Genomic DNA, 24,675 nt, shown 5'->3' with positions numbered 1-24,675 from the left:
CAGTTAAGATTCAATTGATGGTACTCTAAATGCTCATTTGTATAATAGTAAAGGGTATAAATAATAATACATAACACAACAATTTTAACCATAGGGCAATTGAAGGAATCACACAAATCTGCATGTTCAAAAGAAAATGGCATAGAACAATAAGTGTTTGTGGAAATCTTTAACTACAAAATATAAATTGGCATATAATTTCAAATCCTTGAAGCCTCAATAGAGACTAATAGTCAAGTAAAATTGAACATTGTAGAATGAAGAGACATCGAGAACCCTTGTCTTGCAACAACTCAGAATTCTTGTCCTGGTAGACAAATGTCATGGGAAATACCAGGGTTTGTTTTGGTGACAAGCACACTGTTCTTGTGGACTTTGAAAATACAATGTAGAAATCAAAGGAGAATAATGTCATTGCAAACATGGAATAATATATATATATATATATATATATATATATATATATATATATATATATATATATATATATATATATATATATATATATATATATATATATATATATATAGCATAGAAAGGAAATAGGTAGAAAATCAAACTTACACTATTGGGGCTCAAAAATATGCAACGTGGGACAATGAAGTAGGCAAAATAAATTTAGCATTACCTCTAAATCAAAACCAGATATGATAGTGGTCAAAACAAAAAGCGGAATGCATCCAGTGCTTGCTTAGTTGAGTGGAGTGGTAGTTTGTAGTAATAAGCTCAGACATGTCAAATGGGTTCGATGTGAGAATTACATGTGTCAATTTCCATACACAAATATGCCACCACTTGCCATGGGTGCCACAATTGCCACGAATCCATAAATGAGTTTTGTCCCCAATTTTTCGTAAAGTAAATTAAAAAGATGGCCAAGAAAATAAGAAGTAACCAATGAGGAAAATGAGAAATTGAAACAAAATTTTTGGATTAATCGGTGATAATCTCTCCACCTTAATGTATAGCCAATATTTGGACGTGTTCATGAAAATTAAGGCAGAAATTAATTCACAATGGAGACTCAAAAACTTTAGTCTCTCTTTAATCAACAGAAACTAACAAAAACATAAATGAAATGCAATATTAATTTCTTAAATCTACATTTCTCTACTTCATCTTACTTTTACAAGCATTAGACTAATATCTTTATAGAACACTCCCTTCCCTAATTCAAACTTCTCTTACAAGTGCTCTAAAAACTTTGAAATGTTCAGTTCTTCCATTAGATATCACGTCGAAAGTTTTCGTAATTCAGCTCTAGATACCACGTCGAAATAAAAACTTGTAGAATGTTTAGCTCTTCCATTATATTTCATAATTCACCTCTAGATACCACGTCGAAAGTTTTCTTTAACAAAAAACCAACAATAAGTCTTCTAACATAAATTATGGTAAATATTAATAGTGTTGCTTCGAAAGGGGAAAAGGAAAGTAGCACACGAAAGTTCAACAGGCCTGTTACGTGGACAGCCAATACAGCTCCAGAGCGTCAAGAATTCCCACAATGGATTTTGAATATGCCCACGCGAAAACCAATAAAGAAGTAATCGAAATCGTAGGTACGAAGCAAGGGTGTGCTCTTCTCGATCTGGGTTTTAACAGAGGAGAATTGTAATGGACGTTTGTTAATTTGAGTTTATCTTTAGAGAATTGGAATGGATTCCAACCCACAATTTCATGTGGGCATCACAGTGCCTCAACAGAGAAAGCAGATTAACTTGAGCCCTCTGCCTGTTTCTTCTCCTTCCTTCCACCCCAGCAACCATGCCAATTTACCATTCATGCCGTTTGATGTGGGCAACATGGCCTTCCCATCTTCTTCACTGTACTCAGCTCCTCCTTTTGTCAGGACCGAAGAAGAAGCCCCCCTTTTGGAAGAGCTGGGCATAAATACCCAGATGATATTTAAGAAAACAAGGAGCTTACTAAACCCTATTAAAGTGAAAACTGAGTTGCATGAAGATGCCGAGCTCTCAGGGCCCTTCATTATTTGTATGGCTTTGGGAGTGTGCCAGCTGCTCTCAGGGAAGCTCCAATTCGGAGTAATTTTAGGTTGGGTATGTTTGGCCTCCTTTTTCCTTTATGTTGTGATCAACATGTTGGCTGGAAGAAATGGAAACCTGGATCTCTATAGATGCCTCAGTTTTGTGGGCTACTGTTTGCTGCCACTGCTTGTGTTTTCTGCTCTGCGCCTGATAATTCCCCAGACTTCAAGAATTGCTCTAATGGTCATGGCAAGAGTAACGGTCATCTGGTGCACAAGGACTTGTACAACTCTATTAGTGGCGTTTACACCCTACGTCGACCAACAGCGAAGCCTGGTAGCTTATGCCTGCTGCTTGATTTTCACCCTCTTTTCTCTCCTTGTTGTTTTTTGACCGTTTAGTTTTGATTGCCTACATCCATGTATATATTTGAGAGTTGCTTGTTGCGGTGTTTTAAATGGTTCTGGATGGGTGCTTCCTTGTTCAATTATTAAAGATGTATCAGGTTTTTGTTAATGGTGATTATAGTACCGACATATGATGCGAGTTACTTCTATTATATGTGCACAACATTGATTGTCCTACTCAGTTGATTTGAAAAGAGGAATCATTGGTTAAATATGATCATGTACAGCGAATTCTTCTGTTTAGAAATAATATTATTAAACCCGGGTCTGGACTCGAGAAATTTTTAGTGAATATGGTAAAAAAATGGATGGCTAAACCAAAATTAATGATTATAAAAAGGTTAATTCATTTTGCAACACAATTGGTTTCATACCCAGTGAATTTTTTCATTTCCAGTTTTGGGTATAATAATCGTAATTTTGGAATGGTACTTGTAAAAGCTGAGAACTTGTAGGCTTTCAGAAGAATTTAAATATATAATATCCTTGAATTGTTGTTTTAATTTCCTTTCTGGGTTTCTTGATTGTTTTTCCTTTTATTGGTCTTCAACCATGCGGTGAATTTTTATTGCTTTCTAATTATTTGCAGGCAATCTAGGGGGCCTGAACTTTGACGGTACAATTAAGTGCCCTGCACTAGCTAATTTTTTAAGAAAATCCAGCAGGCATTTGCTAAGGAAATTCTCACAGCTTTAATGCATTCGATGTGTGAAATATATCTTCAGCATGGAGGGGCGATAATTCTAGAAGATTGAAACAACTTCCATCAGTCAAGAGAGCTTCCTACATATGGAAGGTGGGATTATTAAGCCTGGCATTTTTTCTTTCTCAGTTTGACGGTCTCCTACTGTTAGAAGATAACGCACTCAGGATTCAGCTTTTGGTGGTTTAGTGTGATCTTTAAAATTGATTCTGACCACGAGATTACTATCATGATGCTCAACCATCTAATAAACATTATGTTGCCTGTTCAAGCTCCTCTCCGGCCGCTGCAATTCTGTCACATTTAGATTGTGGAATTGTTTGGTCCTTTCTTGTGTCCTTATCTTTGATTCTTAGCCGACATGTAAAGCAGGACTAAGAAACTGCAGTCAACTGTAGACAGAAGAAAACGTTGAGGAGGGCATTAACCCTGAAGCCACGGGCAGTCCAAAATTTTGAAGATTCTATTATAGGTTTTCTTACACGCTCCTTCGAAGGAGTTGAGAATCACGATTATTTTGCATCATCTTCTTTCAGAGCAGGGTTAATAAATCCAATTTAGGGTTCCGAGCAGGGAAGCAAAGTGTCTGGTGTCTTGAGCAGATGTTTGCAATAAAACAGATAGGGTTTCGAGTATAGAATTTTGGGTTTCGAGGCAGGGAAGCATTGGACTGAGGTTCCATGTTTTTTCTTGGGTCATTTATTTGTATTCTTTGTTTCTTCTATCTAAAATCTTACACTGTGCAAAACGTAAAACGTATAACTGCAAAACCACCCATTAAACTATTTGTAAACCCAAAAAGGGTGGCTTCAATGAACTGAAAGGATGAAATAGATTCACCTTCACCAGAGCCTGGTGAGTCTCAAATAAATGAGATATATTGGCAGTTCAAACAGAGGTGTCATGGCCACAGATAGGTATAACAACTTAGGTTCAGGTACTCAAACAGATGACAAGTTGAAAGTAGTGCAAGTGTTTCATGAGGATAGTTTAGAACATAAACCCATGTTTGGAATGCTGACACAGGGAGGTTTTCTAATACCTTTCAAAGTTTTGGAGAACCTCCCAACATGCACTCCAAAGGGGTTTTGGAACTCTAGCTTCAGCAATCTGACAGAGAAAGAAATCATCACACAGGGGCCAACTGTGCTAGGTTACCCTCAAATTAACGCACCAAATTTGGAGGAGAGACATGGGTGTGCCGATTGGAAACAATATTAAGGAATCCTAAGGTGTAGGCAGACTCAATTAGTGAAGTATGCAAGAAAAGGAAAACTTGCTGTGAAATTATCAAAAATGATGTTAGGCTTTGGATACTGCTGATATTGAACAAGATCAAAATGTACAAAATCAAAATAACAAAAGTGAAAGATAATGCAACATTTATACAATACCAGTTTCCAAAAACATCGAGGATAAAACTCAAACAGCAGACAAAGCAGCAGCTAAGAAAAATGGACTTACAAACACATTCCATGATAAGGAGAAATTGCAGCATTAGTCAAGATTGCTTAGAAAGATGGAGGTTCAAGATGACAAATGAAGTTTTCACAAACTATCAAAACTTGGGACAATATCAGTAATTATTCAGCCCATTAGATGTGGAAGCAAATATTTGTGTAGAGTCTATGGACAATACACAGGATAGAGAGATCAAGGAAAGACAAGAGTAGCAAATGTAATTATCAAAGGAGTGAAAAATATGGAACAAATGAACACACTTGATCTTACAAGAGACTTCTCAAATAAGTATTGTTTTGGCAAGGCCAAATCTGCCAAGTATGGAGGGTTGGTAAGTTATTTGATGAAAGGGATAGGCCCATAAAAGTAGTTATGTCTGACATTCATTACAAGTGAAATTTGTTAAGCAAAAAAACAACTCGAGGGGTTCCCGTTTCTTCTTAGAGGAAGATTATCGTTCAAGTATGAGGCAGAAAGAGGATAGAAGGTTTGGTTTGAAGTGGCAAAAATTAGAGCAGCTAGAAATGAAGGTAAAAGGGCATGGTTGTTTAAAGGTAGAGATGTTATTTGCTCATTTTGGTCACCATTCCTAGACAGAACAAGAAGTGGGCAGCAAAGATTTGGCAGCAAACTCTTCAAAAAGCAATTATGCAACAAGGTCAACACACATAGGGATAAAGACTCAACTTCAATGTCATAAAAAATAACAATCAAATTCTACTCAGGCTTCCTTTAGTTTGTTGGAACAACAGAGGTTATCCTTGGAGCCGTGGGCCTGGGGTAAGACCTATTGCGGAAGGTAGAGACAAATGAGCATGGAGGAATTAAGTGTCCCTTTTTTGAAGGATATTTGAAATTGGTAGTTTGGAACGGAGCAGCAAGTAATGGTAAAGGTCATAGAGGTGTCATGATTCTTGTAAGAGAAATAGAAGGGCTTTTCATTCGGTTGAAAAAGGGGATGCTAAGAAACAGTTTATATGGTCTAAAATTTTAGAAAACAGTAACCTTAATAGGATTGCAGCATGTTACTTTGCCCCTCAAGTCTCCAAAACTTATAAAAAAGTGTTGTATAGACCAGAAAGACCCTTTTGAAAAAAGGATGCTGTAGTGTTCTCACAGAAAGGTGATGTTATCCTTATTGGGGATTTTAATGTTAGGACTGTAAGTAAACAATCTAGTATACTCAGCCATAAAGAAAATTGTAATCGTATTTGGCTCACAAAAGATAGAACATCACTGGAAAGAGTCTCAGAAGACATTGAAGGCTGTAACCATTTGGAGAAGAATTGCTTACTTTATTTGGTTCTTTTGATCTAATAATTTGCAACGGTTTAGCAAGATCAAAGTTGGGTATTTTCACTTGCAATACTTACAATGTTGCAAAGTGTGGCATATAATGCAATCTGGTCGCATAATTAATATGAGAGAATTGAGGAAGTTGCGATTGGTGAACACATGGGATTTGAAGTCAAATCACAGACCGATGTGTGTTAATTTTTTGTGGGCAAAAAAGAAGCAGCCTGGGGATAAAACTTGGTGCTCTCAACAACCACTTTTACAGGGAAGAATTCTACTGACTCAAAAAAAATGATAATACTTCCATGGTCATGCTTGAGAGGCTTTGTGAGGAAGAGAAAATATATTTGCATAGTATCTATAGTCATGAGTTGACAAATTTGATTCATGAGGATTTTTAACAAGGTTGCATGGGTACGTGGGTACGGGAACGGGAACGGGTACGGGAGCGGGTACGAGAGCGCATATTTTTCAAAATAGGGGACGGGGGTACGTGTGTATGCCTAATTTTTTCTATATAATTAATATTTTATAGAAAATATAAAAATCAAAATATCTGTCATGAGTCATGACATTGAGCATTCAAAACAAGATATTTGAAAATATAAGCCATAAGTCAAATATATATATATATATGCTATTGCTGAATGTTTAAAGTATTTTTCATAATAGGGGAGGGAGGTACTTGGGTATGTCAAACTTATTTTAAAATTACACTTTTATATTTATAAAAAATCTGATTTTATGAGTCATGACAATGGGTTTTTAAAACAAGAACAGTGATAAAGTTTGCAAATGTAACGTACTGTTTTCAGTTTCAGATTTCCTATATGTTTGAAATAATAATACATGATAAATGCTTAGATGCATAACAAAGAAGGCAGACTTTAAACATGAACAAGAAGATCCTCAACCATATGACATATTGCAAATGATAAACTTTTGACTTGAACAGTGATAAAGTTTATTGTTAATGAGTATCAAAGTTTCAAACTGATTTGGTATTGAATTAAGTTTGATAAACAACAAGCTAATACAAAAAAAAAAATCAGAATCTTAATCAATGTCCTTAGCTATGATGCTCTCCACCAAGTACCCGGTACGTGGGATACGTGTACCCGGTACTTGGGTATGTGGGTACGAGTACCAGGGGTGTGGGTACGAGTACCCATGCAACCTTGATTTTTAACTATGTTACCATATTCGGCTTGGCAACCTGAAAGTCGCAAGTCAATTCAATGTGTATGCTAAGTCGGTTCATATTAGGTTCGAATTCGCATTTTGAAGCTAAAAGTCGATGGTAATTCGATTTTGCGGACCCGGGTCGAATATAGCTCCATTTTGAGCGAATGTGAAACCACGTGCACAAGTTTATAACGAATTTTAAATGATTTTTGTTTTGGTTGACTTCAATGACAGTATTTTTAATTTATTTTATTAATATTATAAACTTCAAAGTAAAGACTAAAGTTGCGATAAACCCAAAAAGCATGGCTTGTAAAGGAAAATGCAATTAGATGTTTCAATGTTTGACTCGTGATTGATCTTGAAGCCTGACGTTAGAACTGAGAACACAATACCCAGGCAGCGGCACCAGTCATTTGTAAAGTCCTTACCTTCAATGACCATTCAAGGCAGCGGCTCCAGTCATCATTCACGCAGCGGCTCCAGTCACCATTCAAGGCAGCGGCACAGCGGCACACAGGTTAACGGCAAAGGCACCATTCACCATTCATGGCAGAGGCACGGGTTAATAAATAATTTAATAAATATCATAATCTAATAATAATATTTATATTTGTAATTCAATTTTTTGTTGATGGGATGCACCAGTCTAACTACTTAAGATGTTGCAAACACAATAGGCCTATGTGACTGCAATCAATCTCAGATTCTCAAATAGTGAAATGTATTTACTATTTCAATTTGTGAATCTGAGCGTATTATACTATTATTTGTCTTTGAAGCCAAGTTGCATATAAAACTTAGACTATTTAGCCGTTTATTTACATATGCAAATTTATTGTGTTAGTGTATTTTAAAGGTTCTTGTGAGGGGATCTTGAATTTTAATTTCTTGCACATCCAAATCAAAGAAATTTACTTTTTTTTTGTTGTTTACTATTTTTAGATTCTATCATTCTAAGAATGGCTGCAACTGTAAGTGATTTTGTTACCGGAAACCCCCACTTCAAAATCAACAGATGCTCCTCGTTATGGAAATACATGGAAATAGTTCGACCAATGCCGGGTGGAGGAGGTTGTGTATGGATTTGCAGCCATTGCAAAGAGGAATTAAGTAGTTCCTGTAGTAGAGTGAAAGCACATTTGTGCTTTATTCCTTAGAAAGTCATTAAATTTTGTACAAGGAAGCCAAGAGTAAACAGAAAGCTACCTAAAACCTTCCTTTCAAATCACATTGTGAACAAATACGTTCAAGAACAAAAGCAAGCAGATGAAGCTACTGGAAGGGCAAGTGCTGCTCATCTGTTGCAAAGTGGTAGGCCTTCAAAGCAAGGGAAAATCTCATTAATGTCTTCAACTTTTGTTACCAATAAACCACCGGCTGAGGGTCATCCATTCTTACATGCTCCTCAACAACAACTTGTAAATTAGAAAGCAATGGGACCATTGGAAGCATCATTTCAAAATGAAGCTAGAGACCTTTCTGATCAAGCCATTACAAGATGTGAATATGCAAATGGACTATCATTTAATGTTGTTCGCTCACCATATTGGCAGGCAATACATGATGAGAGCAGTTAATGAGGCTCCAAGTGGGTTCAAGGGCCCTTGTTATGAGAAGATACACACCACTTTACTTGATGATGAGGTGGCCCGTATAGATGCTGCCATGCTGTCCATCAAAGATTCATGGGCCAAAACAGGTGTCACAATAGTATTAGATGGATGGAAAGGAATGTTATTGCAATGTCTACAGGAGGTGCAATGTTTTTGAGAGTTGTTTATTGTGAAGGTCAGGTAAAGGACGGTCCTTTCATTGCAAACATTCTCATCAAAGCCATTAAGCAAGTTGGCCCTCAAAATGTTGTTTAAGTAGTAACCGACAATGCAAAGAATTGTAGGGTTGCAGGCTTATTGGTTGAGAAGTGGTTTGAACACATTTTTTGGACACCTTGTGTTGTGCACTCATCCAACCTAATGGTGCAAAAAATTGGCACTAAGGTTGAGTGGATTAAAAAATTGTATGAAGAGGTACAAGCTACCTAAATGTTTGTCACAAACCACCATATGACACAAGCCATATTTAGACAATTCTTAAAATTGGAGCTCTTGAAGGTAAGTTCAATTGTTTAAAATTTAAACATGTTTAGAAATCTAGTCGCATTAGTTTAGTAAACTTTTTATGTTTTTAAATTTAAATAGATTAGTTGATGTTAAATTTTTAATCTACTATTGTTTTGATCTTAAAATAGGTTGTTGAGACCCGCTTTGCCTCCAACACTATTGTTTTGAGATGCCTTATCAAAGTGAAAGAGGCATTGTTTAGAATGGTAACCAGTGCTAACTGGAGTGTATGGAGGCAATCTAATAATTTAAGGGCAGCTGTCGTTAAGGAAACGATATTATGAGACTCTTGGTGGGATCGTGTTGAGTACCTTCTGAAGTTCATTGAGCCTATATTGAGCATGATCCGATACCCTGACATGGATAGTCCTTGCTTGGGTGAGGTATATGATGGCATTGACTCCATGATTGAAGATATTAGAGCCATCATAAATGAGAAAGAGCAAGACCTTGATAAAAAGTTCTTCAAGGAGCTAAAAGTAATCATGGAAGAGAGATGGAATAAAATGACTACCCTTTTGCATTGACCCCCAGGCTCTATAGCCAAGATGTCCTCAAGGGGAACAACACTAGAGTTGCTCTGTATAGAGATCTTGAAGTTTTTGAAGGGTACAAGGCAGCCCTTTGAAGACTCTTTGCAGAGCACCTACAATTAGCAGTGAGGTCTGAATTTATGAGTTTTGTGAGCACCCGATGATTGTGGTCTTGATGCTTTTAAAGAAAAGAGCAATGCTAATGCTCATAAATAGTGGTACTTCCATGGACAAAAGTACCAACTCTTGCAGTTTGTTGCCATCAAAATTTTATCACAAGTAAGTTCTTTAATCTTAAGATTCTAATATGTAATTTCTTGTTCATAAATATAATAAATATTTAAAACTCTTCACTCTATAATTTCAAATTTGTAACTCTTGATAGGTTACTAGTTCATCATCATTTGAGAGAAATTGGAGCACATACTCCTTTATCCACTCAATAAAACGCAACTGACTAAACTCCAAGAAGGAAGATAACTTGGTCTTTGTTCATTCCAACTTGAGGCTCACAACTCACAAAGAGAACACTTACAAAAAAGGGGAGGCAAAATAATGGGATGTTGAACCAGAGTCTATGGAGTTGGAAGCCCACTTTGATGTACTAACAATTGATGATGGTGAATATAATGATGAGATACATAGTGATGTTGAAGCTGATCCTAAGACTACAATTGAGACTTCTGATGCTAGTGGCACTAATTGTGCTTCTAATCGACGTCTTCCTAATGATGAGGAATTCTTTGATGATTTTTAATCACATGACTAATAGTGTTTACTGATTAGTGATTAGTAATGTTGGCATTATTGTTTTTGAATTGAAATATTGATATAGTAGTGTATTTTGACATTTTGTCATGCTATTCGAACTAAATCATGAATATATATGGTGGTTTATGTTGCTAAATTGTTATAATATTAGCATAGTGGTGTATAAATTTATTTTCTGCAGCATATGTTTACATATATATAATTCTTCTATTTAAAATTTTTTTTATACAAACGAACCCAAAACGAACTGAACCCAACCCACCCAGCCCAAAAAAATTTTGAGCAAATGTCAAACCCGAATATCAAACTTGCATACGAACTAGAATCCGAACTGGCAACTTAGCGTTTTAAGAGGAAAAAAGGCAGTCTGAAACAAATTGGTTTACATCCAATGCAAGGTTTGATGAGGAATGTCAAATGGCTAGGAGAAATATAAGAAAGTTGACATCAAATAATGCTTACAAGAAGAAAAAAGCTGATCATATGATCACAAGGCAGGAAGAGCTAATTTTTTTTGTTAAAAATAACCCCAAGTTATTTTGGAAGGAACTTCGACCAAGAAGCAAACTGAAAATTTTATCATGGCTATTTAGTGGTATGATCATGTAAGGCAACTTTATGAACAAGAATGTGAGGTGGAACCACAACCTTTGGTCTGCAATATGACAAATCTTTTTGTTGTGGTCGAGATAGGTATTAAGAAGTTGGGTGTTGGCAAAAGAAAAAGACTTGGTTGAGCTTCAAGTAGAGTATCTAAATGGGGCATGAAAATGCTTGCACTGCATATTATGAAAATCTTCAATAATATCGGCCAACAAGGGTTTCCTAAAGGGGACAACTAATTTAGCAATGCTCCTTTTTAAGAGCAGTAATATGAACAACCCATCCAATTATAGGATGATAATGATTAGCCCTTTGTTTGCAAAACTGTTTTGCAGCGTGATAGAAAATAGACTTAGTAAATGGGCTAAACCCGTACACGTTTTCACAACACTCCAAAATACAGTAAAAAGGGAAGAACCTGACAATTGCCGCAATGGAAAAATAGCATATTGCGTGACCCAATTTGGTGAACACCATGTCCAAGGTGGGCCTTTGACAGTCATTGTCCTTGGATATCTCCAGCAACCCGCTTGTTAGACATCCACGTCTTCTGTCATCCATTCTTCCTACGCTATACATTGCATGTTATCTACTCGGCCCGATGTGTTTGGTTCCCTTCACTCCTATATGTTTGTTTCTAATGTTGAATTTCTGTACCACAGATGCCTCCACTCGCAAATTGCCTGTGAGTCATGTGCTATCAAACTCGAGCACCTTCCCTAGTTACTAGGGCTCCTATCTTCCCAATATCTCTGCAGTGTCTAGTAGAAAGTCCCAGTGCCGCTATCATCAAGGTCACGGTTTTGCACTACTGCATTCAAAATAGACTTCTACTTGCATTAACAATCTTCACTATGTCGTACTTGTTTAGCTGAGGTTTTCTTTGATGCAGACCCTAACTCTAGCAGTATAATTCCACACTTATTCTTATCAAAACTGAATCTCCAAGGAGCAGCTGGGGCTATGTCCAGCCTTCCAAACTTCTTAAGGGGTTTCGTCCTTAAGTAACCACAGTCACATTTAACCAACCTATTTGTATTTTATCAATATCATATCTCATGGTGTAAATCCCAATATAGCTCCTTGCTTTTATAACCTCGATGTGAGGGAAGATGCAAACAACTAGGCAATGTGGGATAAAAGCCAATTTTGTCTTTTAGTGACTTAAGTTACTTTTGTCATAAAGTGACTTTAAATGATAAAGTAACCTTTTAAATCAACTTTATAAAATAAAGTGACTTAACTATAGGAAGTTCCCACTTTAATATCTCCCCAATGAAACCAAAAAAACTCCTGTGACTGGCTGACATCCTCAAAATAAGTGTTGTTAGCCTATCTGGATGGAAAGATAGACCAAGGTGCCATAAGGTCTAGCGTAGAGAAGGGGACATTACAGTCCTCCCTTCTCGAGATTGCTTACCCTCAAGCAATCTTAGTGTCGGATGTTGCATGATTGATTCACCCTCCCAAGTGGCATCTTCATATGGCAAATCCTTTGAGGGAATTAGATACTCCCTGATGGACTTGATGGACCTACTACGCAGCTTCCTTTCTCTGATCTCAGTCACCTCTGTTGGGACCAATACTAGCTTCCCTTCCACATGAAGTGGGGGCAATCCAATGGAGGGTACTATATGCTGACCAATCGCTTTTTTGAGGCAAGAAATGTGGAAAATGTTATTAATTCTGCTGTCATTTGGCAATTCTAGCTCATAAGTAACCTCTCCAACCCTCCGAGTAATGCGATAGTGAACATAAAATCTAGGCTGAAGTTTTTTGGACCCACTCTTCTTCAAGGAACTCTACCTGTAAGGTTGGAGATGAAGGTAAACCATGTCACCCATCTCAAAACTCCGCTCTGTCCTATGGCGATCAGCATACATCTTCTGCTGATTCTGAGCCAATAGAATGTTCTTCCAAAGAGATCTGGGAATGTCTTGCTGATCCTGTATCCAATCTCTAGCTAGTGGTGCCTTGTTGCTCAACAATCTATGAACGACAGAGCTTTGTTGCCATAGAGAGCTCAAAATGGAGTCATCCAGAGAGACATGTGGTAGGAGTTGTAGCAGTTATCCCCTAGATATAACCATTTAACCAATCTCTCTGTTGTCTTGCTACATAGTTTCAAAGATAACCCTCCACCCATTTGTTTACTATCTCAGTCTGCGCATCTGTCTCTGGGTGGTAACTCCTGCTGGGTGTCAATTTTCTAACTACCAATCTGAATAGTTCTTGCCAAAAAGTGCTGAGAAATTTGTTATCTCTGTCACTCACAATGGTTTGAGGGAGACCATGTCAACGAAAAAGCTCTCGAAAAAATAACTCTGCTACCTAAGAGACTAACCAATCTGCTACTATAGCAAAATATTGAACAAACTTAATCAATCTGTCCACAACCACGAAAATGGAATTTGTGTCCTGCACTTTCGGCAATCCTGTAATGAAGTCCATGGAGATACTCCCCCATTTCTGTGCGAGAATAGGAAGAGGCTGTAATAATCCGGCTGGAAACTCGTGCTCTGACTTGTTCTGCTGACAAGTCTGGCATTCTCTAATATGCTGAAGGACATCATCCTTGAGGCCCTTCCATGAAAACCTTTCCCTGACTTGCCAATAAGTTTTGAAGAAACCTGGGTATCCGGCTGATGGTGCATCATGAAGAGTCTCCATAATCTTTCCTTTTGAGTTTAGATTTTGGTATGAGATAGATCCTATCCTTATAAAAAATCACATCATCAACTACCTTGTGCTTGTTGTCTTGGAGTTGTCCATCCATAATCTGACACACTTGAATATTCTTAGAATACTCAACCAACAATTGGGACTTCCAATTTGCCGATATCTTGGAAATGGCACAACACTCTACTATTCAAGGTCTACTAGAAAGCGCATTAGCAACTATATTGTTCTTACCCTTGACATACTCGATGTCAAAATCATAGGCCTGAATCTTACTGACCCACTTTTGCTATCTTTCATTTAGATCTTTCTGTTCTAAGAAGTAGCGCAAACTTTTGTGGTTTGTCTTAACTATGAATTTGCCACCCACCAAGTACTGTCTAAACTTGGCTAAAGCGTGCATAATGGCTAGCATTTCCTTGTCATAGGTGGAGTACAATCTCTCATTGTCCTTGAGCTTCCTGCTCTCATAAGCTTTTGGATGCCTATCCTACATTAGAACTGTGCCAATTCTACTCCCCGAAGCATCACTTTAGGACAAAAGGGTGAGAGAAATTAGGAATTGCCAAAATCGGGCATGTGCTCATCACCTTTTTGAGCTTATCAAAGGTCACCTCTACATCATCTGTCCACCTGAATGCCCCTTTCCTTGTGAGATTGGTGAGGGGAGCTACTATCTAAGAGAAGCCTCTAGTGAACCTAGCAAAGACCGAGGAAGCCCCTCAAATTTGATACGTTCCTCGGAGGTGGCCAATCTAGGATTGCCTGTATCTTTTCCTAGTGTACCTTGGTGTACCTTCACCCCATTTGCACCAATCACGTGACCAAGGCAAAAAATCTTAGTTAATTTGAACTCGCACTTTGACTCCTTCGCAAACAATGAGTGCTCCTCCATAATACTAAGTACCTCATTTAGGTGCTGCAGATGCTCCTCCCAAGTTTTACTGAAAACTAGGATATCATCAAAAAATACCTACACGCTTTTGCACGACTGTTTTCTAAAAATATGGTTCATATATGACTAAAATGTGGACGGTGCATTAGTGAGTCCAAATGGCATAACCAAGAATTCATAGTGTCCATAGTGACATCAGAAAACTGTTTTATGCACATCCTCTTCACGAACCCTTATCAGATGGTACCCAAATCTAAGATCTATCTTCGAGAAATAAACTGCCCTGTGTAATTCATCTAGTAACTCATCAATGCAAGGAATAGGGTATCTGTTCTTAATGGTCCTCTTGTTGAGAGCACGTTACTCAATACACATGCGAAGAGTGCCATCCTTCTTCACCAAAATGACTAAAGAAGCGAAGGGAATGGAGCTAGGTCTGATGTGTCCCATATCCAGGAGTTCCTTAATTGTCCTTTCTATTTCCTCTTTAAAGTGTCGGGGATGATGATAAGGTGTGGTGATGACGGGTTTGGTGCCCTTCTCTAACTCAATGGTATATTCAAACCCTCTATTTGGGGGAATGCTCGAGGGTATGTCCTCAAAAACCCTCTTGTTGAATTTCAACCTGAATCCATTGTCTTGAGTCTAAAGTAGTCTCAAGTGGAAATGAAACAGTGAGTTGCCACTCCATGTCATCATGCCTCATAATAGCCTCCATCTTGTGGGCTGAAATCAACCTAGGTTCATCCTCTGGCATAGCCTTGAGAATCACCTATAAGAATTACAGTTGCATTAGATTAATTCTCAGCTGTGTACCTACCAATAGTCTGCAACCATTGTCTTCCCAACATGGCATCTAATCCATCCAAATCGACCGCATAAAAATCTGCCTCAAGAAGAAAGTCATGAAAGTGAATCAGAAACCTTGGCACTTTCCCTATGCACCTCAATCTCTCGCCTCTTGCTACTCTAACATTGAACTCTGGTATGTCATCAATCTGTAACTTTCTCTTTGAAACTCAGCGCATGCTTATGAAGTTATGTGATGCACCTGTATCTAAAAGACACAATATGTTGTCCTCTAACTACACCCTTCAAGTGAAAGGGGTGACTTGTGGGATCGCTGAAAAGGGAAGCTATGATAGGAAACTATCCTGGAGTGGATTCCTTCTCTCTCTCTCTCTCTAGGAGGCTGCTCCTCACTTTCTTCCTCATTGCTGCCATCAAAATTGCCACCCCCCTACTACTCAGCCTCCTCTTTCGAGAGTACCTCGACATAATGTATTTTTTCTTTGCCAAGGCATTTGTGATCTGATGTCCATGGCTCCCTACAAGTGAAACATCGCTGCTATCAACATTGCTATCCCCTACTGCTCATCCTCCTCTTCCGAGAGTACCCTGACATAATGTATTTTGCCTTTGCCAAGGCATTCGTGATCCGGTGTCCATGGCTCCCTGCAAGTGAAACATAGTTTCTTCCTCTTGAGTTCATTTTGTGTCTCAAAGTCCAACTTGGGAGGGGTAGTCTTATGCTGGTTCTTGTTCTTTTGGAATGGAGTAGACCGCTTATAAGGTTTCTTAGGAGGCTATAGTATTGAAGAAGATGAGTCTAGATCATGTGCGATCTTAATAGCATCATCCAAAGTGTTTGGTTTAAGGACCTTGACCAAAACTCTATATATGTCTTGTAAACCCTTAGTAAACGACATTATCTTACGTTGTTTTGACATATCCAGGACCATCACCGAAATCCATTGAAACTCATTAATGAAGTCATCTAGAGATCCACTTTGTCGCAATTGTGCCAAATCCCTATAGTAGACCTCAATGTCCTTCCTATCAAAACGGGTGATCAACATAGAGCTAAAAGTCTTGTAAGATGTAATGAGACCATGATCTAAGGTGACTAGCCCATGAGGCCACCAATCTATGATGCTCTCTCTAAATGCATTGTGGAAAATTTAATGGCTTCTATCTCCCACATGGGCTTAAGTGTTAGGTAGGTGTCTAGCTTGTGAATCCAAGCTCTTGCGGATGTCTTACTGCTACCATAAAAAATGGGGAGAGATATTTTGTTCATGGCGTGCTTAAGTCCCTGTTCTATGCCCTAGGCCTCCTGTCCTGCTGTGGTCTCTCTGTCTCCCTTTTCTGATTCATGTATTGAACAAATGTCAAATTTTGTTTAATCTGATCAACGAACAAATCCTATTCATTGTACATAGCCATAGCATTATTTGGAAGTAAACCTAGTGCCGCGGATTGTGCTACCTCTTCCTCTACACTAAAAATTGGCATCAATGGCCTGTCAATGTTCTGTGTGGGGGCCCTAGCAGCTCGGGTTGATCCTGCCACACTACCACATCTACTGTGATGACTCAATGCTCTCTTGTGAGTCAGAGCTAACTATTGCATATCACCTATAAGTTGTTGTAGTGCAGTAGCAATTTTGTTTTGCCCATCTCTAATAGCCCGCAAGGTTTCCCTCACTTCTTATTCTTGTTCATTCCCTTCGTGTGCCATTTGAATGGTCTGTACCTGTTCACCCTGTTCAACCTGTATGTTTGTCCCAAAAGTGAGTTCTTCATCAACTGAGTAACTGTCCTCAATGTCAATCTAATCTGAAGATCCTGCCTGTTCAGGTCTGATGTGACTAAATTTATAAGGCTTCCTCTTCATGCCTAATTGTCATTTTTTTTTCTGGTTAACCCAGCTTGCAACTTAATAACTTACCCACAAGTCGACAGGTTGTGTGGCTCTGATACCACTGTAAGAATTTGACCCAAGGAGGAACATACAACACTAGTACACAATTCAAAATTATATATATATAGAAAAGACAATGTGCTTTTGAATCAGCAGTTTAACACTCACGTTATGGCAGGACACTTGTACCACTATTATTATTTATGAATGATTGCAAAATGTTTCGTACAATACCAAACACAGTTAAATACATGAGCTAAACCCGTACACATTTTCACAACACTCCAAAATATAGTAAAAAGGGAAGAACCTGGCAATTGTGCAATGAAAAAATAGCAGATTGCGTGACCCAGCTTGGTGAACACCACGTCCAAGGGGGGGCCTTGATAGTCACTATCCTCGGATATCTCCAGCAACCCACTTGTTAGCCCATAGAAAAATATGGGCAATCATTCCCACTTGAACTCAACATCCACGTCTTCTGTCATCCATTCTTCCTACTCCATACATTGCATGTTATCTGCTCGGCCCAGCTGATACAGACCCGATGTGTTTGGTTTCCGTCACTCCTATACGTCTAGTTCTAACATTGAATTTTTGTACCATAGATGCCACCACTCGCAAACTACCTATGAGTCATGTGGTATCAAACCCGAGCACCTTCCCTAGTTAGTACGACTCCTGTCTTCCCAATATCTCTGCAGTGTATAGCAGAAAGTCCCAGTATCGCTATCATCAAGGTCACAGTTTTGCACTACTACATTCAAAACAAACTTCTACTTGCATTAACAATCTTCACCATGTCGTTTATGTTTAGCTGAGGTTTTCATTGATGCAAACCCTAACATGAGTAGTATAATTCCACACTAATTCGTATCAAAACTGAATCTCCAAGGAGCAGCTGGGTCTACGTCCAGCCTTCCAAACTTCTTAAGGGGTTTCATCTATAAGTAAGCACAGTCACATTTAAGCAATGTTTGTATTTTATCAATATCATATCTCATGGTTTAAATCCCAATGTAGCTCCTTGCTTTTATAACCTTGATGTGAGGGAAGATGCAAACAACTAGGTAATGTGGGATAAAAGCCAAATTCATCTTTTAGTCACTTAAGTTGCTTTTGCCATAAAGTTACTTTTGTCATAAAGTGACTTTAAATGATAAAGTAACTTTTTTAATCAACTTTATAAAATGGGCTTAACTATAGGAAGTTCCCACTTTAATATCTCCCCAATAAAACCAAAAAGACTCTTGTGATTGGCTGGCATCCTCAAAATGAGTGTCGTTAGCCTATCTGGATGGAAAGACAAACCAACAAGACGCCATAAGGTCTAGCACGGAGAAGGGGACATTACAAAGGGCATGTTGATTTCAGACCAAAGCATTTAATTGATCATGCTATTACTAAAGGATGAAGTCTTTTGTTGATTTCAAAAAGGGTTTTGACATGATCCGTAGGGACAAGCTTTGGCATAGAATGGAAGAACTTGGGACTCCTATGCATCTTAGCACTGCTATTCATAGGATGTATGAAGAGGTTAAATTCAAAATCAAAACTTCAGCCAACATTTCAGAATGTTTTATGAGTGATATTGGGGTCAGACAAGGTTATTGGTTATCACCTACCCTATTTGGCTTATATGTTGACAAACTTGAAGAGTGGTTAAACATGCAAAATGGTGAGGGTATTCAGTTGAGAGAATTTTTAATAAAGTTGCTACTTTATGCGGATGATCTCATTTGATTGCCAAATCTGTCTGTGGTGTGCAATAACATTTGTTTACACTTGAACATTTGTGTAGTATGGTGGGAGTGCATGTCAATATCAACAAGACTAAAGTCATGGTTTTCTCTAATACAAAAAAAGAAATTGGCGTAAGTTTTATTTTTAAGGTAATATTCTTGTGGAAGTTGAGGATTACAAATATCTCAACATTGACCTCATCAAGATTCTGAGATGGGAAGGTTTCAGATAGAAAAGAATTTTTGGAGGTTGGAAGGCATTCTGTGCTCTCCAAAATAGGGGTAGAGGGAGAGGTTTGGGATTGGAAAACAACTCGGACTCTTTTTTGGGCTTTTAGGTTTTCCAGTTGTTCTTTATAGTTGTGAGGTGTGGGCCTACAACACGTTACTCTCACAATGGAAGCAAATAGAGGGAATCCAAAAATGTTTGATCACAAGCAAGTTCAAATCAAAAGCACTATTCCATATGATATCATGTTAAGTGAAATGGGAGTTGCCCTTATTGAAGCAATTGCTATGGTGCGTCCCATAAGCCATTTTAAAAAAACCGAATGGAAGAAGGTAGATGGCCTAAGGTTGTCTTCATTGATATAATGTGCAAAAGCAAGAAGATGTCAATACAATGAAACATGAAGTGGATGAGAGTAAATGGAATATTCATTTCAATGTGTGCGCGCCATGAATAACAAAGTAATAAAGGTTTTCATTATGGATAAATTCTACAAGAAAAATTGGGGTATTGCGATAGGAAGGAAGAAAAAATACCAAGGTCACCGAGAGACGCAAAGACCTAGAGGTCTCTGGTGCTGGTATTACTGGCACGACAATTTTTCAAAAATAGGAGATAGGGGTACTTGGAGACGGCAATTTTTTAATTTATATAATTTAAGGAGTCTAATACTAAATACAAAATAGTAATATTGTAAAACTATAAGACTAAAGTAAATAATAATAGTATGTCACATTAATATTAATATAGTCAAATATTTCAAAACTCACAGTCAGATTACTGTATCTGATAGTCATACTTGTTTTCTGAATATTGCATATGATCATTCATCGATAATCGCTGAGACTATCATTAAATGAACAAATTTAGTACAGTAAACAAAAACCAGAAATCTATCTAGTAGTAGCATGTTGATGGTACTATCATCCACTCCACAAGGTTGTGATTTAATCATTTAATGTGTTATTGAACATAAAAATGAGTCCTAAAATACATAAAATAATTTAATATTATATTTTACATTTGTTTTTTATCAGGTGACTTCGGGGAGACTTCACTTTTTGGATTAGGAGACTTCAGGAGACTTCTTCATGAAGTCTTCAACCCTTTTGAGGTCTCCGGAGATGCGAGAAGTCTCCAAGATGTGTGTTTTGGGAGGAAGACAGGTCTCCCTATAACCATGAAAAATATTATATAAACAAGTTTAATCTCACATGCAATCAACTTCAAAGGCTTACATAGGTGCCAATATCTCATGAAGAGCAAAAAAATCTTATTGATCAATGTAGAACTAACTCTCATCAACTATGTTGTGAAACCAGGCATTGGAAAAGGCTAATAGAAGTGTGGGAAGAAGAGTTTGTAGACTTTGCAATTCTGGGAGTGTGGAAACTGAACAACATTTTGATTTTATTGTTGAGTGTGTTGCTTACAAGGATAGTAGGGAGAAATTTATGAATGCTTTAACAACTAGCTCTAGGCATGAATTGTTCATCGAGGAGTACATTAAGAAGTTAGGAGCACTCATCATCAACTTACATAGGAAAAGAACTGGTTTACTGAGTTTGGCAGGCTGCCCTATAGGCTATGTTTAGCCTTGTGGACATTAAAATTTTCTTCTTCTTCTATAATTTGGCCTTACAGTATGCTTATTATTTGAACTGCATTAGACACTTATACAACATGCTTTATTAAATGACGTTGAGATTTTATACCCCTCAAAATAAAGTTTTCCAATTGTTCTTGGTACGCATAATGTGCACAAATAATTCAGAAGCTCCAAAGGCACTGTCGAAGTAAGATGTAACAATAAAATGCCAGTTTTAATGTTTTAGAGCAGGACAGGGCCATATCTGTTCAATCAGAAATGTTCAATGTTCATTTTTTTAATAACTGGTCTCAACTGACAAAATGCTTTTGTATATGGGGTCTTCCAAATCAAATGCGATCAGTGATATAGTGATAAACTAGTTCAATACCACTATATCTTCTCAAAATATAATGTTTTGTATTTATTGCAGTTATCTCTTCCAGAGTGATTCTCTATTTGCCAATGGATGAAGTGTTTTTCCTGGTTGCACGTGCTGACTAATGACTTCCTGAACAAGAATTAATGTTTTGGTTAATAGAGAATGTTTTGTTGGCAATGATTATTTTCCATTAGTATACTACTTGATAATATGCAAAGGTTTTGGTTACTGACCGATGGCTGGTCTACAATTTGGTTCTGATTTTAAGAAATAGTAATATCATCAGTTTTTTGTTAGCATAACAAGCCCAATACTCGCTTCATATGTTTAATATATGCAAATACCTGGGTAATCATTAATGCAGATAAATGAATATTTGGGTGATAAATCTAATCCATCATCTCACATCAAAAAATTGCAGCATATTACAATGGCAATGTGCTATGCCAATTATCTTTACGGAGTAGATTATTTCGACCATCCAATTACTGTGTATCCTTAAATCCAGCTATATTACTCTGTATTTTTATTAAGAGTCCAATCTGTTATACTGAATTTATCTTTTAGTAGATTACTTCCACCGTCCAATTGCTGAGTAGCTTTAACGTTGTGCTTCTTATAATGTGAACTGGGAATTCATCAGGTGCCTGGATTTGATGAGTCAATTAGTCAACGGCAAACAAAAAGCACACCATGTTAGCTCAAAATACATTTTGGAATCAAATATCGAAAGGAGAATGTAGTAGTGGGCGCTCTCTCAGAAGAAGATAAGAAGGAACTCGTCTGCGCAAGATCTTTCATATAAGTCTGATTCCATATTCCTTTGAATTTCATGTATTCAAAGCAAATTCCATTCTAACAACAAAAAGGAAAGCAGTTTGTTCCTAAACTGTGGGAGCTCTTTAAGGTTATTCATAAGATTGGTTTTGTGGACCATCAACTAGATTTATAACCATCTTCAAATCCTTCTCGTATTTTTTGTCTGATTTGGAGGAGATTGTGAGCGAAAAGTTTCCAGTGTAATTAGAGGGACCAATTCAGCCGAGGAAGGAAAATAAATATTTTACCCAGAACTGGTGCTTTACATTGGGTTAAACAAGTATGCAACCGGGTCATCAGAGTAGCTAGTTTATCTCGTTGAATCTCTCTATTTGTTATTGTTAAATCATCCCCGGATAGAGTCATTGGAAGGAAGAAAAATGTGTTCTTACATACAAGGTTGGGTTATCCACTTTTTAAGTACAATAGGGGTGAGGTTACCATGATTGCATATGTGGACCTTTGACTTCACAAAAGATCTTGATCCATATCGAGATTGACTGGGCAAGAAGCTATCCACTACAATTCTTTTGCCGCTCAAGGTTTGATTGCAGAGATGTTGTCACTTGGGGGCAAGAGATGACTTGGATGCAGGCACTTTTGGTAGCAATACCCTACATTTTCCTGTGCAATAATCAGAGCCCTTTCTAGATGGCGTGGAATGTAGGGCTTCATGCTAGGACTGAGCATATTCCCAGGTGGATACCTCTACTGTGAAATCATTTCCATGTAAATACTTTGAAGCTAACATGTGGTTTCAGGGGTTCACTTTCTCTTTGCTTTGAAGGTTGAGTCCTACGTGGAATTTCTTATTGCATAAGGTTTCTCCATTTTGTGCAGATGCTTGTTGGAGTTCTTGCTACCAAAACAATATTTTGTGACATTATTTGCCATTTCACCATCTTATTATTTAGCTGATTGATTATTTTATTACTCGGTTATCATAAATGAATAACATTTCTTTTTGTTTTTTTTCTGGGGAGAGTGATTTCTTATGGATCCTACTATATCATATTTTTAAATAAATATTCTCAGAACAACATAATATTATAAATGAATGACGTGATAAGGCTTGTATAACCATGTTGTGGATGTACACTTAGACTGATAATAACAGCAGGTGGAAGCTGCAACTCTTGCTATTTTAAGATTTTGAAATGGGGCTAATGATGTTGGAAACGTCGAGTCATCTTGATGATGTTGTTATAAATTAGTTAGGTCATGGATACTGTAGGATAATAGCGTAGAAAAAAACATATACTGTTAAAAGTAGTTTAAAGGAGTCGGTTTGTTTCCAATTATGTACTTTGCAGTTGATTGATTTGATGCCATGGAAATTCGGAAAGGGAACAGCCATTTGTTTGGTTTGGTTTTCAATGCCTCCCAAAGTTTGAGAGGGTTCTCCATCTGGGACATCCAAAAAATTTGGTTAATGATTTGAGTACGATTTAGCTGGCATCGATGATGATAATCAAATTGGGAAGTCACCTAATAAACTGGTTGTGAATGCAACTGCCAGAGATTATCCCACGCTCAGAAGGATTGAGAAATGTAGAGTTAGGGAAGAACAATTTACCAAGAGGTTTTCATTGGACATTATCATGTATTACAAAGATCTGATGTCTGTTTCTTTGGAATGCCTGAAGATGTGAACTTGTACTCTTTTGGTATTATCTTTTGATTATTCATTAATGCTGGGAAATTGTCTTTTGTCTTGGACATAATTTAATTTTCTGTCTGTAAACCGATCTTCTGATTTAAGGCCGTTAAAATGGACGTGGAATTCCACAAGGATTCCAAGGGAAGCGTCTATCCAGCTGACGAATGGCTATAAATTTATTATTTAATATAGTCATTTCAGATTCGGAGGGCATGTTATGGAATCTGATCCAAAGCTTTTATTGATCGTAATTGGAAAACATTGAAATAAACTACTGCAATTGAGTCTGTCTAGTTGTAGAACCTGCATTCACGGGATTTCAGACTTATGGTTAGTGTTGGATAAGAGCTTCTCATGACAAAATATTTCTGTTGTGTGATTATTCTATAGGTTCAGAGGGCTTCTCTTTATTTCATTGTATAGATTGGAGACTAGCATATTGTGTACCCAATCAAATCAAGAATGACAAGATGTGTCCGAACACTTGGTTGATGGTCTATGAAAAGGGACGAGAATCAAAAGTTTTTTGAGGCAGTTCATAGCCTTATTTCTTACTTAGACTACAAAAAGTTATGTTAGGTTTAGAGAGACAAAAAGAACAATTACATTCAAATATAACCAATATCATAAATGAATAAAGCACAAAAATGACAAGAAGGCAGATTTAATGTGGTTTATCTAATCCTTGGGCCACGTCCACCAAACAACGAGTCCAATATTCTTATTATCCAACCATTTCAACCTAATTACAATCTGTGATTCCTTGTAACTCAATACCGCTGCAAGAAGCTACTAAATCATCATATACCATAAAATACCTAACCCTAAGCCATTTTATAGAAGTTTTTTGTCGCTTTCAAAATTAGGGCTAGAATATAGTGTTCAATAGAAAAAATTAACCTCCTGAT

At 37.4% G+C, this 24,675-nt stretch overlaps 1 protein-coding gene across 2 annotated transcripts; it reads left to right on the top strand.

The window, feature by feature from the left end:
- The first annotated feature begins 1,380 nt into the window (after window positions 1-1,380).
- LOC149539981 (uncharacterized) lies at window positions 1,381-23,040 on the top strand. 2 transcript variants are annotated; one of them, XR_016356331.1, is made up of 3 exons: window positions 1,382-2,324; window positions 2,985-3,191; window positions 21,932-23,040. XR_016356331.1 is itself a non-coding variant. In XM_089801196.1 (2 exons), exons 1-2 carry the CDS (start codon window positions 1,659-1,661, stop codon window positions 21,986-21,988), a joined length of 723 nt encoding a protein of 240 aa, XP_089657322.1. In that variant the 5' UTR covers window positions 1,381-1,658; the 3' UTR covers window positions 21,989-23,040. The 2 variants fall into 2 exon arrangements, 1 of the variants encoding a protein (XP_089657322.1); XM_089801196.1 differs by lacking the exon at window positions 2,985-3,191 and having other exon boundaries at window positions 1,381-2,324.
- The last annotated feature ends 1,635 nt before the right edge of the window (window positions 23,041-24,675 follow it).

This window comes from Cupressus sempervirens, chromosome 9 (genome assembly GCF_028749045.1).
Source record: "Cupressus sempervirens isolate cs-2001-9-10 chromosome 9, ASM2874904v1, whole genome shotgun sequence".
NCBI lineage: Eukaryota > Viridiplantae > Streptophyta > Pinopsida > Cupressales > Cupressaceae > Cupressus > Cupressus sempervirens.
This window is presented reverse-complemented; position numbering and strand designations above follow the sequence as displayed.